Source organism: Neolamprologus brichardi, chromosome 8, assembly GCF_056152115.1.
Source record: "Neolamprologus brichardi isolate AB-2024 chromosome 8, ASM5615211v1, whole genome shotgun sequence".
Lineage (NCBI taxonomy): Eukaryota > Metazoa > Chordata > Actinopteri > Cichliformes > Cichlidae > Neolamprologus > Neolamprologus brichardi.
This window is the reverse complement of record NC_142111.1, coordinates 729065-744092: the sequence shown is the minus strand read 5'-3', so window position 1 is coordinate 744092 and position 15028 is coordinate 729065. Positions and strand designations below refer to the sequence as shown.

General features: G+C 41.6%; 1 protein-coding gene across 2 annotated transcripts in view; it reads right to left on the bottom strand.

Moving 5' to 3' along the window:
- Positions 1-13358, bottom strand: part of LOC102791826 (1-phosphatidylinositol 4,5-bisphosphate phosphodiesterase delta-3-A-like) — a 33784-nt gene extending 20426 nt beyond the window's left edge. The window contains exons 1-6 of one of the 2 annotated variants that reach the window (XM_087845218.1): positions 13083-13358; positions 10811-10866; positions 10603-10714; positions 5187-5415; positions 4855-4984; positions 1315-1540 (exon numbers count right to left, since the gene is read on the bottom strand). In XM_087845218.1, the coding sequence (XP_087701344.1) occupies positions 1315-1540; positions 4855-4984; positions 5187-5415; positions 10603-10714; positions 10811-10866; positions 13083-13173 (844 nt within the window). In that variant the 5' untranslated portion in view covers positions 13174-13358. Of the gene's footprint in view, positions 1-1314; positions 1541-4854; positions 4985-5186; positions 5416-10602; positions 10715-10810; positions 10867-13082 lie in introns of those variants that run through there. The other variant, XM_087845219.1, reaches the window with a different exon arrangement.
- Positions 13359-15028: the final 1670 nt, after the last annotated feature.

Below are 15028 nucleotides of genomic sequence, written 5' to 3'. Positions count from 1 at the left end.
TTGCTATTCCAGCTACCATACTGCACCCTGGACAGGTCGCCTGTCTGTCGCAGGGCTAACATGCAGAGACAGACAACTCACATTCCCACCTATGGGTTCTTTAAATAAATAAATAAAGGCAGATGAACAACCATTGATACCAGGCAACTATAAAACGTATATCTTGGCCCCAATGAGACTATTAACTCTCGCAGCACCGGGTGTTCGTAATTTTGGTTCAAGTGAATTGATAAACTTTTTGAAGGTAATTGACTCACACAGTTGTGTAGATATCCCCGTCCTGTTGTCTCGGGATGCATCACGCTGCCTTGCCTGGGGTTAGCTTCTGTTTTCTGGGGATGAGGGTTGAGTGTGCTCCCTTACCTTCTCAAGCTAAGCTAGGTTAGCCTTCTTGTGTGAGCTTTTCAAGTGCACTTTAAGGTTTGTGGGATTTTTTTCCCCTTTAGAAATGTCCCTCATAATTTGTCTGTTTCCACTACAAGACACTTGCTTCATCCAAAACACAGTCATATTCAAAGTAATCCCAAATTGGACTCTGGCTCCCGACTTTTCCTGACATGATTCTGCGCGTGGACGGAGCAGCGACACAGACGACTCGACTAACGTGCTGCCACCTGCTGGCATAATGAGACACAGCAAGAAAAAAATCTGGAAACTAAACTTCATTTTCACCCTTGACTCTTGTATGACACGCACACATCAATGAAAACTAAACACATTTTTGCTATAAATTCAGTTAGTTTTAGTTAGTTTTGTGAACACTCATTCCAGTTTTAGTTAGTTTTCCTTTTTTTGGTTTTATTTTTATTTCCGTTAACGAAAATGTTTTTTCACTTCTAGTTTTCGTTATTTCGTTAGTTTTCGTTAACGATAATAACCTTGGTCTGGAGCAGCCTATGTATACTCAGTATACACAGACTATTCTATGAAGACTTGAATCTCCTTCGGGTCTGATGTAAACTGAAACACTTCAGCTTATCTGATCACTTACCTCACCAATCCTTGTGTTTTCATTTGCTCTAACCAGAATGTGTTACTGCTTATCCCTCAGACAGACTGGGAATAAATATAGAATTAGCCCATCCCATTGTGATATTCTGTTCTGTCCTATTAGACATCTATGTGAAATGTTGTCAGGTCAGACTTGGTGTATGAATCTTTGAGTTGTGGCCAAACTGTGTTTTCCAGTCAAAATTTCCTTTGTACCACAAACTTCATCCTTCAGCACAGCTGAATATTTGTCAGGTAAGCTTTGCTTTTTTTTAAAGTATTTTAATTTTCCAATCTTATAATTTATTGTTACTAGTACCGTACCCCACTCATTAAGTTCATAGGTGAGTATGAGGCTTTGGGCATGAACGAGTGAGGCATCTTCCCCCTGGTCCTTTAGGAAATCCCTCAGGTCCACAGCTGAAAGCACACAGCCATTTGCAGAGTAGCGAATGAATATGATGTCCAGTTCTGGCCTTCGTAACAACTCCCTGCAGAAAACTTCAATCTCTCCGTGATCGAGACGACCGTCACCTGACTGGTCACATTTCTATCAGAAAGACGGAAATAATAGTTGTTTGTTAATGTGCAAATAAAACAAGGTTTGCTGTGGGGGTGTTATCTCTACCCACTTTTGATCTATATATCCCTGTATCTGCTATATTATTTTTATCCCTGGTGGGGATAGCTACGTAAAAATCCAGTGTTGTGAAAAAGTGAGCAGTGCCTAACCGGTCCAGGAGCTCATCGACCTGGGGCATCGGATACGGATATTCCACACTGAACCATACAGACCCATCTTTCTTCACCACAGGAACTAGGGGGCTACACCACACACTGTTTGACTCTTCTATCACTCCTATTTTCAGCAATTCTCTCTGGACAATTTGCCTCTTGCTCAGGTAACCTGTGGGGCTGTAAACACATCGCCACGCCAGGTCGCTCTCTGCATGCCTAGGCAAAATGGTTCTCTATGAGCGAAGTACGACGTGCAGAGGTGAGAACAAAATCTGCAAAACGCTGTTGGAAACACCAACATCCACTCTCTGGCCCTGTGTGACATGTTTATTACAATGGAGAGAGGCAGGAATGTTTGAATTTGGCATCTCTGGCCCCAATTCATCTCTCTCCTCTCCTGGTTTAGATTTCATGCCCAATAATTTGTACAGCTGTTTAAGTGTGTGAGACATGAATGACCTGCCCTGGTCAGTCAGGAATCTCTTTTGGGCTGCCAACTCAAGAGATGCCCTGAACAGCGCCTGTGCAACACTCTTTGCAGAGATGGTGCCCAGCATCACTGCTTCCGGGGGTTGCTTTGCATAATCCACCATAACTAATACAAAGCGATAGCCACGTGCCCTTCGGTGAAATGGCCTGATGAGGTCCATGCGCTCAAACGGCACTTCCATTATTGGCAGTGGGCAAAAAGGTGCTTTTACGATAGCTGGCTGGTTAACCAGCTAACATTCCTTGCATGACGCATACCATCTGCTCGGGCCTGGCCAATAAGATTGGGCAATTATTCCTTCCAGAGGTTTATCATATCCCATATGCCCTGCAATGGGGTTAAAATGAGCCGCCTGGAAAATAATTTCTCGACGGCTTTTCAGCACCAACAACTGGGTGTACTCCTCTGTGTGAGTGTCACAACTCACTTGATGAAGCCTATTGTTCAATAATACAAAGTGTGGGTAGGCTGCGCGGCTTCAGGGCACACCAGGTGACCATCAATTTCTATCACTTGGTTGAAGGCTGAGTTATGAGTCATCATAAGACTGCTCCAGTGGGAAATCTCCCCTCGGGTGAATCACTGGTGCCGGCGGATCCTCCCTAGAAGTACATGTCACTGCTGAATGCCGTGCAGACACTACATGCTACTGCACTGTAAAATATTGTGTGATATTTGTGAATGTCCCCATGCACACACTTAACCGCACTTTGCTTCCAACAGTGCTCTGGGGTTAACCAAGCTTTGATGCACGAGGGCCTGTGTACAGGCCATGTCCACCAAAGTCTGGTGTATATCTCCTTGACACCTTACTAATATGTCTGGTTGGGCCCAGAACACCCGCCTGACCTCCATCAGTGGACACTCCCGTTGCAGGTGTCCCGGCTGTGGCTCGGGTGCCTGTTGTTGCTCGGCTCCGGGTTGGCAGGTTCGCTAGGACAGATTTGAGGACTGCAGGGGCGGAGGTCGCTCCGCTGGGGCTGGGCCAGGGGGCCTCCTCCTCGGCGCAGTTACCGGCGGTTGCCTACTGACCAGTTGGTGATCATCAGCCAGGGCTGATAACAGCGGACAATGTCGCCTCTCTGGGCAGCCCCTGCACAAACTGCTCCAGGACAATCAGTGAGAGCATCCACGCCTCGCCCTCCGATGGCTCGGGCTGCAGCCATCTCATCGTGGCATTGTGCAGCCTACTAGCCCAGGCGAACAGCTGATCCCCCGCCTGCCACAAAACCGCCTGCAATGGTCCTCTGGGGAGAGCCCAGGCGAACGTCCTCAAAATTTCTTTCAGTTTTCAGATCTTGCCACAGATTCTCGATTGGACTTAGATCTGGACTTTGACTGGGCCGTTCTAACACATGGATATGTTTTGTTTTAAACCATTCCATTGTTGCCCTGGCTTTATGTTTAGGGTCGTTGTCCTGCTGGAAGGTGAACCTCCGCCCCAGTCTGAAGTCTTTTGCAGACTCCAAGAGGTTTTCTTCCAAGATTGTCCTGTATTTGGCTCCATCCATCTTCCCATCAACTCTGACCAGCTTCCCTGTCCCTGCTGAAGAGAAGCCCCCCCCAGAGCACGATGCTGCCACCACCATATTTGACAGTGGGGATGGTGTGTTCAGAGTGATGTACAGTGTTAGTTTTCCGCCACACATAGCGTTTTGCATTTTGGCCAAAAAGTTCCATTTTGGTCTCATGTGACCAGAGCACCTTCTTCACATGTTTGCTGTGTCCCCCACATGGCTTGTGGCAAACTGCAAACGGGACTTCTTATGGTTTTCTGTTAACAATGGCTTTCTTCTTGCCACTCTTCCATAAATCCAACTTTGTGCAGTGCACGACTAATAGTTGTCCTGTGGACAGATTCCCCCACCTGAGCTGTAGATCTCTGCAGCTCGTCCAGAGTCACCATGGGCCTCTTGGCTGCATTTCTGATCAGCGCTCTCCTTGTTCGGCCTGTGAGTTTAGGTGGACGGCCTTGACTTGGTAGGTTTACAGTTGTGCCATACTCCTTCCATTTCTGAATGATTGCTTGAACAGTGCTCCGTGAGATGTTCAAGGCTTGGGAAATCTTTTGGTAGCCTAAGGCTGCTTTAAATTTCTCAATAACTTTATCCCTGACCTGTCTGGTGTGTTCTTTAGACTTCATGGTGTTGTTGCTCCCAATATTCTCTTAGACAACCTCTGAGGCCGTCACAGAGCAGCTGTATTTGTACTGACATTAGATTACACACAGGTGCACTCTATTTAGTCATTAGCACTCATCAGGCAATGTCTATGGACGACATTCAGGATTTTGTTCACAAGTGAGAGGAGTGCGGAATATGAGATCAACAGACAGACTACATGCCAGTCCACTGTAATAAAGAGAGAGCTGAGCGTAAATGTGAAGGTGTCAATTTACTGGTGAGTCTACGTTCCTACCCTTTCCTATGGTCACAAGCTCTGAGTACTAACCAAATAAAGTCATCACCATTTGTATACAATATGTAAATATGACAGTGAAGGAAACTGAAAAACCCCCACTGCGCACCAACAGGGGAAATCAATACTCCAGACAGAATGGCTACAAACCCCTAAAAGTTAGCTTTAATTTAAATGATTGACTTTAATTACTTAAATTAAGCAGTGTGTTCTGCTACCTGGAAGAGGCTGCGAGCATACTGGTCATTCAAGTCAATATTGATCATCTGCAGCAGCATCTGGACCTCATCGTAGCTCATCTTGTCGTCGCGGTTTCGGTCAGCCCGACTCATATAAGCATGAATCCAGGTGACACTGTCAAGGAAGCACTGGTGAGCCATATGGTGTATTTTAACATGAGGTTTCAGTGGTTACCTCTTATAGTGCTAACTCTCTAGTTTGGATCTCTTGGTTCCCAGTGGTCAACAATTATTAAATGTACACAAAGTAGTGCTTCTATAAATGCAAATGAACAGGGATGTGTGTCCACCCCCACAAAAATCAAGGATATTGGTCAAGTTTCTCCTTCTGGGTCATGTTGTCCATCCTCTCCTGCAGGGTACGGATGCCACGGGCCCAGCACTGAGCTTCTTCTTGGCTTTGGCAGAGGAGATCCAGGCTTTTACGAGACCCTTTGAAGACCACTGTTAAACACTGGTTTTCAGGTACTGAGCCAACCATCTGCCGCAATGTTTCTGACTGGCAACCTTCGTGCACACACTCCACTTCCATGATGGAGACTGGAGGATGAAGAAAGAAATGAAGTGAGCAAAGAATTATTCAAATATATTCACACCTTGTGATTGTTATGGTCCTTACAGAGAGTTTAAAAAAAAATTATTTTATCCTTGTTTATTATTTGTTATGATACACTCTGTAGTGAGCAGAGAATTGGACCCAATATGCAGGACTCAGAAACAGAACTGAACTCAAAAGGCAGCTTTATTCCTGGACATGCAGGAAAAATGTCCAGGATGCAAAGAACTTAAGTAAGCAGATACTGGTGAACATTAGCTAGAGAACTACACTGAGAAATAGACAGGGCACACAGCTATGGGAAGATCACAACAAGTGACAGAAGGAAACACAGGGCTTAAATACCCATGAGATATGGGTAAAGGTGAAACACCTGGAGAACACAGCTGAGCAGAATCCGCTAACAAAGCAAGGAAGGCAAAGCAGAACATAACACACACGAGACTATAACTAAACTCAGAAGCACAAGAGAATAATATATACAGAGACAACTCTTTTGTAATTTAAAAGAAACGAGCACATCAGAACCAAGCTCGAAGACCCAGGACCACGACACTATTAGGTTTTCCACCCAGTTCTTGGTTTGTTTGTTCTTTAGAATTTGGTTCTTTGCTTATTCTGGTTTCCTTAGTTTCCACTTACAGTGGGGCAAAAAAGTATTTAGTCAGCCACCGATTGTGCAAGTTCCCCCACTTAAAATGATGACAGAGGTCAGTAATTTGCACCAGAGGTACACTTCAACTGTGAGAGACAGAATGTGAAAAAAAAATCCATGAATTCACATGGTAGGATTTGTAAAGAATTTATTCGTAAATCAGGGTGGAAAATAAGTATTTGGTCAATAACAAAAATACAACTCAATACTTTGTAACATAACCTTTGTTGGCAATAACAGAGGTCAAACGTTTACTATAGGTCTTTACCAGGTTTGCACACACAGTAGCTGGTATTTTGGCCCATTCCTCCATGCAGATCTTCTCAAGAGCAGTGATGTTTTGGGGCTGTCACCGAGCAACACGGACTTTCAACTCCCGCCACAGATTTTCTATGGGGTTGAGGTCTGGAGACTGGCTAGGCCACTCCAGGACTTTCAAATGCTTCTTACGGAGCCACTCCTTTGTTGCCCGGGCGGTGTGTTTTGGATCATTGTCATGTTGGAAGACCCAGCCTCGTTTCATCTTCAAAGTTCTCACTGATGGAAGGAGGTTTTGGCTCAAAATCTCACGATACTTGGCCCCATTCATTCTGTCCTTAACACGGATCAGTCGTCCTGTCCCCTTGGCAGAAAAACAGCCCCATAGCATGATGTTTCCACCCCCATGCTTCACAGTAGGTATGGTGTTCTTGGGATGCAACTCAGTATTCTTCTTCCTCCAAACACGACGAGTTGAGTTTATACCAAAAAGTTCTACTTTGGTTTCATCTGACCACATGACATTCTCCCAATCCTCTGCTGTATCATCCATGTGCTCTCTGGCAAACTTCAGACGGGCCTGGACATGCACTGGCTTCAGCAGCGGAACACGTCTGGCACTGCGGGATTTGATTCCCTGCCGTTGTAGTGTGTTACTGATGGTGACCTTTGTTACTTTGGTCCCAGCTCTCTGCAGGTCATTCACCAGGTCCCCCCGTGTGGTTCTGGGATCTTTGCTCACCGTTCTCATGATCATTTTGACCCCACGGGATGAGATCTTGCGTGGAGCCCCAGATCGAGGGATATTATCAGTGGTCTTGTATGTCTTCCATTTTCTGATGATTGCTCCCACAGTTGATTTTTTCACACCAAGCTGCTTGCCTATTGTAGATTCACTCTTCCCAGTCTGGTGCAGGTCTACAATTCTTTTCCTGGTGTCCTTCGAAAGCTCTTTGGTCTTGGCCATGGCGGAGTTTGGAGTCTGACTGGTTGAGGCTGTGGACAGGTGTCTTTTATACAGATGATGAGGTCAAACAGGTGCCATTCATACAGGTAACGAGTGGGGGACAGAAAAGCTTCTTACAGAAGATGTTACAGGTCTGTGAGAGCCAGGGATTTTCCTTGTTTGAGGTGACCAAATACTTATTTTCCACCCTGATTTACGAATAAATTCTTTACAAATCCTACCATGTGAATTCATGGATTTTTTTTTCACATTCTGTCTCTCACAGTTGAAGTGTACCTCTGGTGCAAATTACTGACCTCTGTCATCATTTTAAGTGGGGGAACTTGCACAATCGGTGGCTGACTAAAAACTTTTTTACCCCACTGTATGTACTGTTACCACATCTTTGTCTCTGTGATTAGTAACTTCCTGTTTTAATTTGGAAGTCTTTTGCCTTCTGTGTTGTGCTTATAGTTTTACTTCCCCTATCACTGTTTAGTTTCACTGCTTTCTTCTCACTGATCAGTTTTCCTAATTTAGCCCTCAATGTGCTCCGATGTGTGTATAACCTGTCTTTCACTTTAAGCTGACGGTATCATACTGTTGCCTACTTATGTATTTCCCTGTTATTGTGGATTTTGTTTCATGTATTTCCGTTTACTGTTTGTCTCTGCATTTATAGACCTTTTCCGTCTTTTTCAACCAAATGGCTCTCATTATGTTTTGAACCTTGTCCTGTCACATTTTGGATGTGGGTTCTAACATTCTACACTTCACTAAGATGACAGAACAAGGCAACCAGAACATGAATGCAGAAGATATAGCAATCCTTTCCAAGGAGGAATTTAGGAAGCTTTTTGGAATTTCTACCTAGATTTTTGGATCTACAGATATTAAAAGTCTGTGGGCTGAAGGCCAGCAAATCCCATGCTGATGATGCTGGTGCCATTGCCAGCCCCCATCACAGCCCAGTCTCAAAATGGGCTCTGCCTCTAGGGGACTCTCATCCCTACCATTGATAATGGGTTCCAACCAAGCTTTTGGAGGGGTCTCCTCTGCCACTGTCAGCCTCCTCCCAACCCCCCCTGAATGATCATGACCTTTATCACCAGGTGCCATTCACCCCCTCCAAAGGGTCTCCAACCTGGGTATTGCTGGCTGTCATCACTGGCCACCTCCTCGGCCATTGCTGGCCCCCGGGCTCACTCCGAGAACTGTCTCTCTTCATTTGGGTAAACCCATAAAACTGCTTCTCTGCTTTGCCCTGCAGCCAGGCCAACCCACAGGACTGTCTTTGTACCTTGCATCACCTTTGGACCAGCTCTCTGAACATATTTTCCTTTCCCTTTGGTCTCCTCTGCCTCTTGATTCTGCACATAGGCTTTTCTTTTCCAGCTTTTGGACTCTATGGTTTTGTTTTAGTAAGACACTTGTTTGTGTCTAACAAGCTTTTTTTATTTCCACATGTCAAGTCCAATTACAACCATCTACAAGTTTTTTGAAATACATCTGATAAGATTATGGAATGAAGAGTACAAAGATTTTGCTTCAATGTGGGGATGAAATGAATCTTATTTAGAAGTGTAATATACTAGAGGAAAGCCATCTCTGTAATGATCTTGGATATCAGGAGTAAACCACAGAACTGGCACACCAAATCCAGTGCCAATTAAAGGCCCTGTACTGTACTTGGGAGTGGCTGAGTCATATGTTAACTACACAGCATCAAACCCACAGGCTCCAAGGCAGACTCCCGCCATATGTTTTGCAATCCCACTATTTAAACTATAGAAAGGATCTTATGCTCAAAATAGATGAGCTCTATAATCAGGGCAACATGTGTGACCCTCAGATAGTGAAGGAGGGAGCACAAAGTACAGAGCAGCAAACTGTATTTAAAAAGATCAAAAATAGATACAGTACATGGACATTTTACCTTACACACCCAGCCACCACTGAGCAGCCACTTGTTCTCCAGAAGGAAAGGCTACAGCGTATTACATAGGTTATATGTCATGTTATAGTTCTCTTTTCATATGAGCTAATCTAGTTACTTTAATCACTTTAGCTAAAGCATAATGATGTTGGTCAGCATGTCTGCATAGTAACCCTTTATAATAACACTGATCAATAAACAGAAAAATGTATAGGTAATTAAACTTTACTTCACTGTTAACAAATAATTAGACCATGACTTTTCTTTAGATTATTTATTTATGTATTAGTTGAATTTAAAAATTGGAGAAAAACACCTTTCTACCACAGGCCATGATCTATCGATGATGATTACATCTTGACCAAAACTTGAGACATGTTTTCAGCTCACGCATTAGTGATCTTTAAAAAAAAGCAGGTGTGATTATTTATCAAAGTATCAATGGCTCGATTCCTGTTTCTTTAGACATATAGACATATATTTAGACATATCATATTGTTCCTGGACAAGATAGTGAACCCAAATTGCCCCTGAAACGTCCACTGGAGTGTGTGTAATAGATAAAAAGTTTGTGAATTTATAACAGTGCTGTTAGCGTTTCGCTAAGAGCATCAAAGCACTACATTAAGTGCCAATACAAAGTATTTGCCCCCTTACTGATTTCCTAGTTTTTGCATATTTCTAACACTTACACATTTCAGATCATCAAATACATTTAGACAAAGATAAGATATTGATAAATCACAGATTTGTGTTTGAAAAGTTTGTATGCACAATTTGCACACTGATTTTTTGTGTATGCACTGCTGAGCCTCACTGACAAACACACTGAGAACTTGGAGTGGCCAAGTCAATGTCTGGACTCAAATTAAGACGGAGATGCTATGGCCTGACCTTAAACAGGTCCTCCATGTTCAAACATTTCCAACATAACAGAATTAAAAACATTTTGCACGTAAGAGTAAGTCAAAATTTCTCCACAGCTGTGTGAAATAGTCATTCCCAGTTATTCCAAATACTTGATTGTGGTTTCTGTTGTCAAGGAGCGCACAAAAGGTTATTAGGTTTGGGGGACAATTACTTTTTCAGACAGGTTTGGATGGCTTTTTTCCATTAATAAATTAAATGATTTAAAAACTTTATTTAGTATTTACTCAGCTTATCTTTGTCTTGCAATAGAATTTGTTTGATGATCTTTGTGTTTTATAATCATCAGCACTGTATAATATATGTTATCTGAAAATAATCATTTATTTATTCTGTGATCATGTAACAGTGTGGACTACAACTTGTTATAGTTTAATATTTCATTTACAATTCAAATTCATGTAGTGTCAACAGTGTGATGCTGCATACAACATAGTACAAGAACTTACAGGATTGTTGCTCCTTGGCCCGGCTCGATGTTTTGCATGATTGACACCAAACGGTGACACCATCTTCCAGCAACTTCAGAACCCGACGCTTCTGCCAGCGAGGCGAGCGAACCTTCCCATGTAATGATTTAATATGTTACAATACATGTAATATATAGCATTCACAAACTACTTCTAACCGCTACAAATGGTTAATAATTATTGATACCTTCACCATACTAGAGCCCTGCAGCATCTGCCTCACATCTTCATCATTTTGCACTCCTAGAAAGCATAGAGACAAAATGATTAAAATTATGTTATATACACTATATTTATATACTGTATTTGGGTGTGTATAAAATAGCAGTGAGCATACACCTAATTATAATACGATTCAAATTCAGTAGCACTGGGATAGGCTGAAAAAAGAACAGGGAGGGCATAAAGAGAGGAAAAAGAGATCAGAGTTAAAATTAGAGGCTAGTGTGTATACATCTGCCACACCACAGCTGCTCATGTGGGTGCACTGTAATTGAAATATATCTTGGGTGGGTGGACAGAGAAAAATGGAAGGAAAGACAACATTTGGAGCCATTACAAACTTGGGCCCCCCCAAAAAAGTAAAAAAAAGTAACACCTCCAGAAATATGCCTAATAGCTGAATGGATATGCTGCTAGAGGAGATTCTTTATTATACAGTTATTCATTATAAAAAAAAAAATGTGTGCAGAGCTGTAATTTTGCACCAGGCCACGAGCAATCCTTGTAGGGTTAGTTCTTATAACTTGGACATAGTTCTCTCCGTTTTGTATGTCAATACTTGAAAGTACAAACTGTCAAAATTCTTGGTTTCCCGTTTGTGGGTTCTTTTGTAGAATTTTATGAACTCTACAGCACGGAAGGAACCTTTCAGTGACGTAAGTGTATGGTGATTAGTCTAGAGCCCAAAAGGTGGACTGCAGTCTGAATCCGGATCCAAACACTATTCTGTATGGACCCATTAGATTTGATTATTGGTACAAGTTTTCTTGTATGCATGTACAGCATGGTTATTTTAATCTGTACTGCTGTTTTCATTTTTTTGACAGTCAGTGTGCGCACACAGCAAACATAGACCAGTCACACAGCAAACATAGACCAGTCACATGGATTGTAAGCCATTCAATGTGATGTTACTCAGCCAATCAGGTCATTTTTTCAAAGCAACGTTCCAAACTAGACTTTTTCTTTTTTAAAATTAAGGACTTTATATGTAAGACAACTCTTTCAAGAGTTCTTTATTTCATTTTGAATGTAAAAGAACATTATTTTATTTGTGCCACTCCAAAAATTTATTTCTGTCCACTATGAGATGAAGGAGAACAACAGCCTGATACCTGCAGGCCTGACAACAGCAGATGTATCACTGCTGTAACACCTGTAACATTCAGCAGTCGCCTCATTGTTCTGACACACACAACAAAACTATTGACTACACTGCACACTAACTACACAAGATTTGCGCTAAACGTCGCAAATCTCTCACATCTCAAAGCACCGCCGTCACTCCTAAAACTTCCCCCCGTGTCTTAACAACTAGATGCCACGTTGCCATATCATTTTTTTGATTGGTAGACATGGTACTTTTTTCGACCAATAGGAAAGGGTGGGGGTTGGTTTTGTTTTTGCTGACAGGCGGAGAGTGCTTTGAGCGTTTTCCTTATAAAACGCCGTTTTTACCATTTCTTCCCGCAGTAAATATAAATAACGACAGTATTCAGGAAGAAAACCAAACATTGCATATATATATATTTTTTATCATAACTCTGGTTTTACGTGGTCTATCAACACAATTTATGAATGAATCGCATCATTGGCTGAACTATGGGATCAGGTGGCATCGTTCTAAACACATACACGAGCAGCCAGTGACTCACTGACTAACACTGCAAAACAGAATTGTTGAAATTTTAATTTCAATTCAGGTTAGATTTTTTTTTGTGCGCAGAGACCGTGCCAGCAGTGCGCAATTGCGCACGTGCGCAGCTTAGAGCCAACATTGGTCATGTCCGGTACTATGATACATTTTTCGGGCTCAGTTTATGTTGCTCAATTCAGTGGCACATATTTAAATGTGAAAACTGTACAGCTATAACACCAGAGTCGCCTCCTTATTTTTTAACTGGATTTGAATAAGTCAAGAAAATATTTTTAAGTTAATTATCGGCTCACTGGAATACGGTAATTTCAGTAATTTTACTATCCGGATAAACGAGAGCAGCGTGGAATAGTATACCTCAAGTACCTCAATTTTTACTAGGGAGCAAAGCAAATGTACTTTCAAGCACTGCAATCTGAATGTGAAGCAGGGTTAACGGGTTAAAGCAGGGTTAACGGGTTAAAGCAGGGTTAACGACTAGCAAAGCCATTTTCGGAGGGAGTGAGGGAGATACCGGTACTCTTTCAGTAAAAATACAGAGCATAATAAACGCACAGACTGCTGTAACAAAAACTCTCACCCAGATTCCGCAGAGGATCAATGGCCTTTAATTCGGACGTCCCGGCTCCGTTCTTCACCTGGGGGACTGCTTTCTTTCTGTTGCCCAACATACTGTAAAGAGGATGCGCTTTATTTAGCTCTCCGTGCCTCCCTCCGTCCCTGCAACCGTATCCTGCGTTGTGTGTGTGACCGAGGTAGGACGTTGACAGTCTACTGGCTCGGCTGTCAAGACAGTGTATACAAATCACAGAGCAGAGTGCTCCTCATGGTTTTATCCTGCCGGTGGAAAACAAGACACAAGACAAACCTTTGCAATTTCATTGTGGTTGGATTGTAAAGCATCTCTTCCTGGATGATTTTCAAAATAAAACCTTTGCGACGCGCAAACAGGGTAGACCTACCTGTTTCATGTTATTTATTTATATTTATAAAAGACGACTTCTGGACCCACGTAGTCTCTTGAAGTATTTTTTTTTTTAAAATTCGGTTACAATAAAAATAAAAAATAGTGTAGACAGAGGCATAATTAAGACCTTGTATAACCATTCTCTGCTTGTCACTCTCTGCTTGTGTCTACAAGATTTAGTAATTTGTATTTGAACATCAATTGATTTTTATTGTTATTTTTATTGAGGGGGGAGAACATGCAAATGTTTTGGCATGTTGTATTCTACTAAGAAAGCTACTGAGACACATTATTGCAGATTCATCATGATTAACTAAATAATCAAAGCATTATTTTAAATTGATCAGAACTGCAAGGTGAACGTTTCCTAATCACGATGCCACATTAGTTATTTATTCGCATTTCCCATGTATTATCACACCTTACCAGAATAATATTTTTTGAAGCTTTTAACCTAAATCTGTGATTTGGACCTTATTATGCCTTTGTTTTGAAAGCACACGTCGATATTTCCGGGGATGTCTTCGTGAAGTTGACAGCAAAAATCATTTAAACGGATTAAAGACCGTGGACAGACGTGAAATTTGAGATGTCCTCGTCCGCCCCATCTGCTAAGATCCAGTTTTAAAAGGGACCACGGTACAAGTGATGCATTCACTGATGTTAATGATCAGCCCCAAAGCTGATCCTTAACATAGTCCTCTGTTAGGGCAGCGGAGGGTTATTATATAATAATTAATCTACAAATCGGGCTGCATGTCCCGCGTTGACTGCAATACATGAAAGTGATGGATGCAAATTGATGCCTCCTAGACTAATTTCGTAATTGCAGGATAATGTTTTAAACAATGCTAACGACAATAAATCTTTTGGTTTATTGATTACTTTGTTTCATAAACGGTTATAGAGCAGGATTAGTTCACTTTGTGTGTCCATGTTGATTAATCGCATCCGCAGTGGAAGAAGTGATGGTAGAGAACTCAGATTTTACCAACTGAAGCCTGTAAACATCAGTCCCAATATAATCAAGTAAAGAAAATGTTTGTCATAACATGTTCCTTGAAATTGACATTATTATTATTATTATTATTATTATTATTATTATTATTATTATTATTATTATTATTATTATCATCGTGCCATACATTAATATGTATGGGCAGCATTTACTGTCAGAATTCATATATATATATATATATATATATATATATATATATATATATATATATATATATATATATATATATATATATATATATATATATATACTAGTTTTAATAGTATATAGTTTTACTAGTTTTACTATTACTAGTATAGTAATAATAATAACTATTATTACTATATTATTATTGGAGATGATGGTGCTAAGAAAGTGGTGGAAGCAGAGATTTCCATTGAGAGTGACCAGGATGGACAAGAAAAGAAGCAGGTATGTCACTGGGATAGCTCAGGTTGGATTTTCGCGGTTTGGATACAAATTTAGAGAGGCATGGTTTAGAGAAGTGGAGGGATAGTGGATCTATTGGACAAAGGATGTCCAGTATGCCCATATTCAGTAT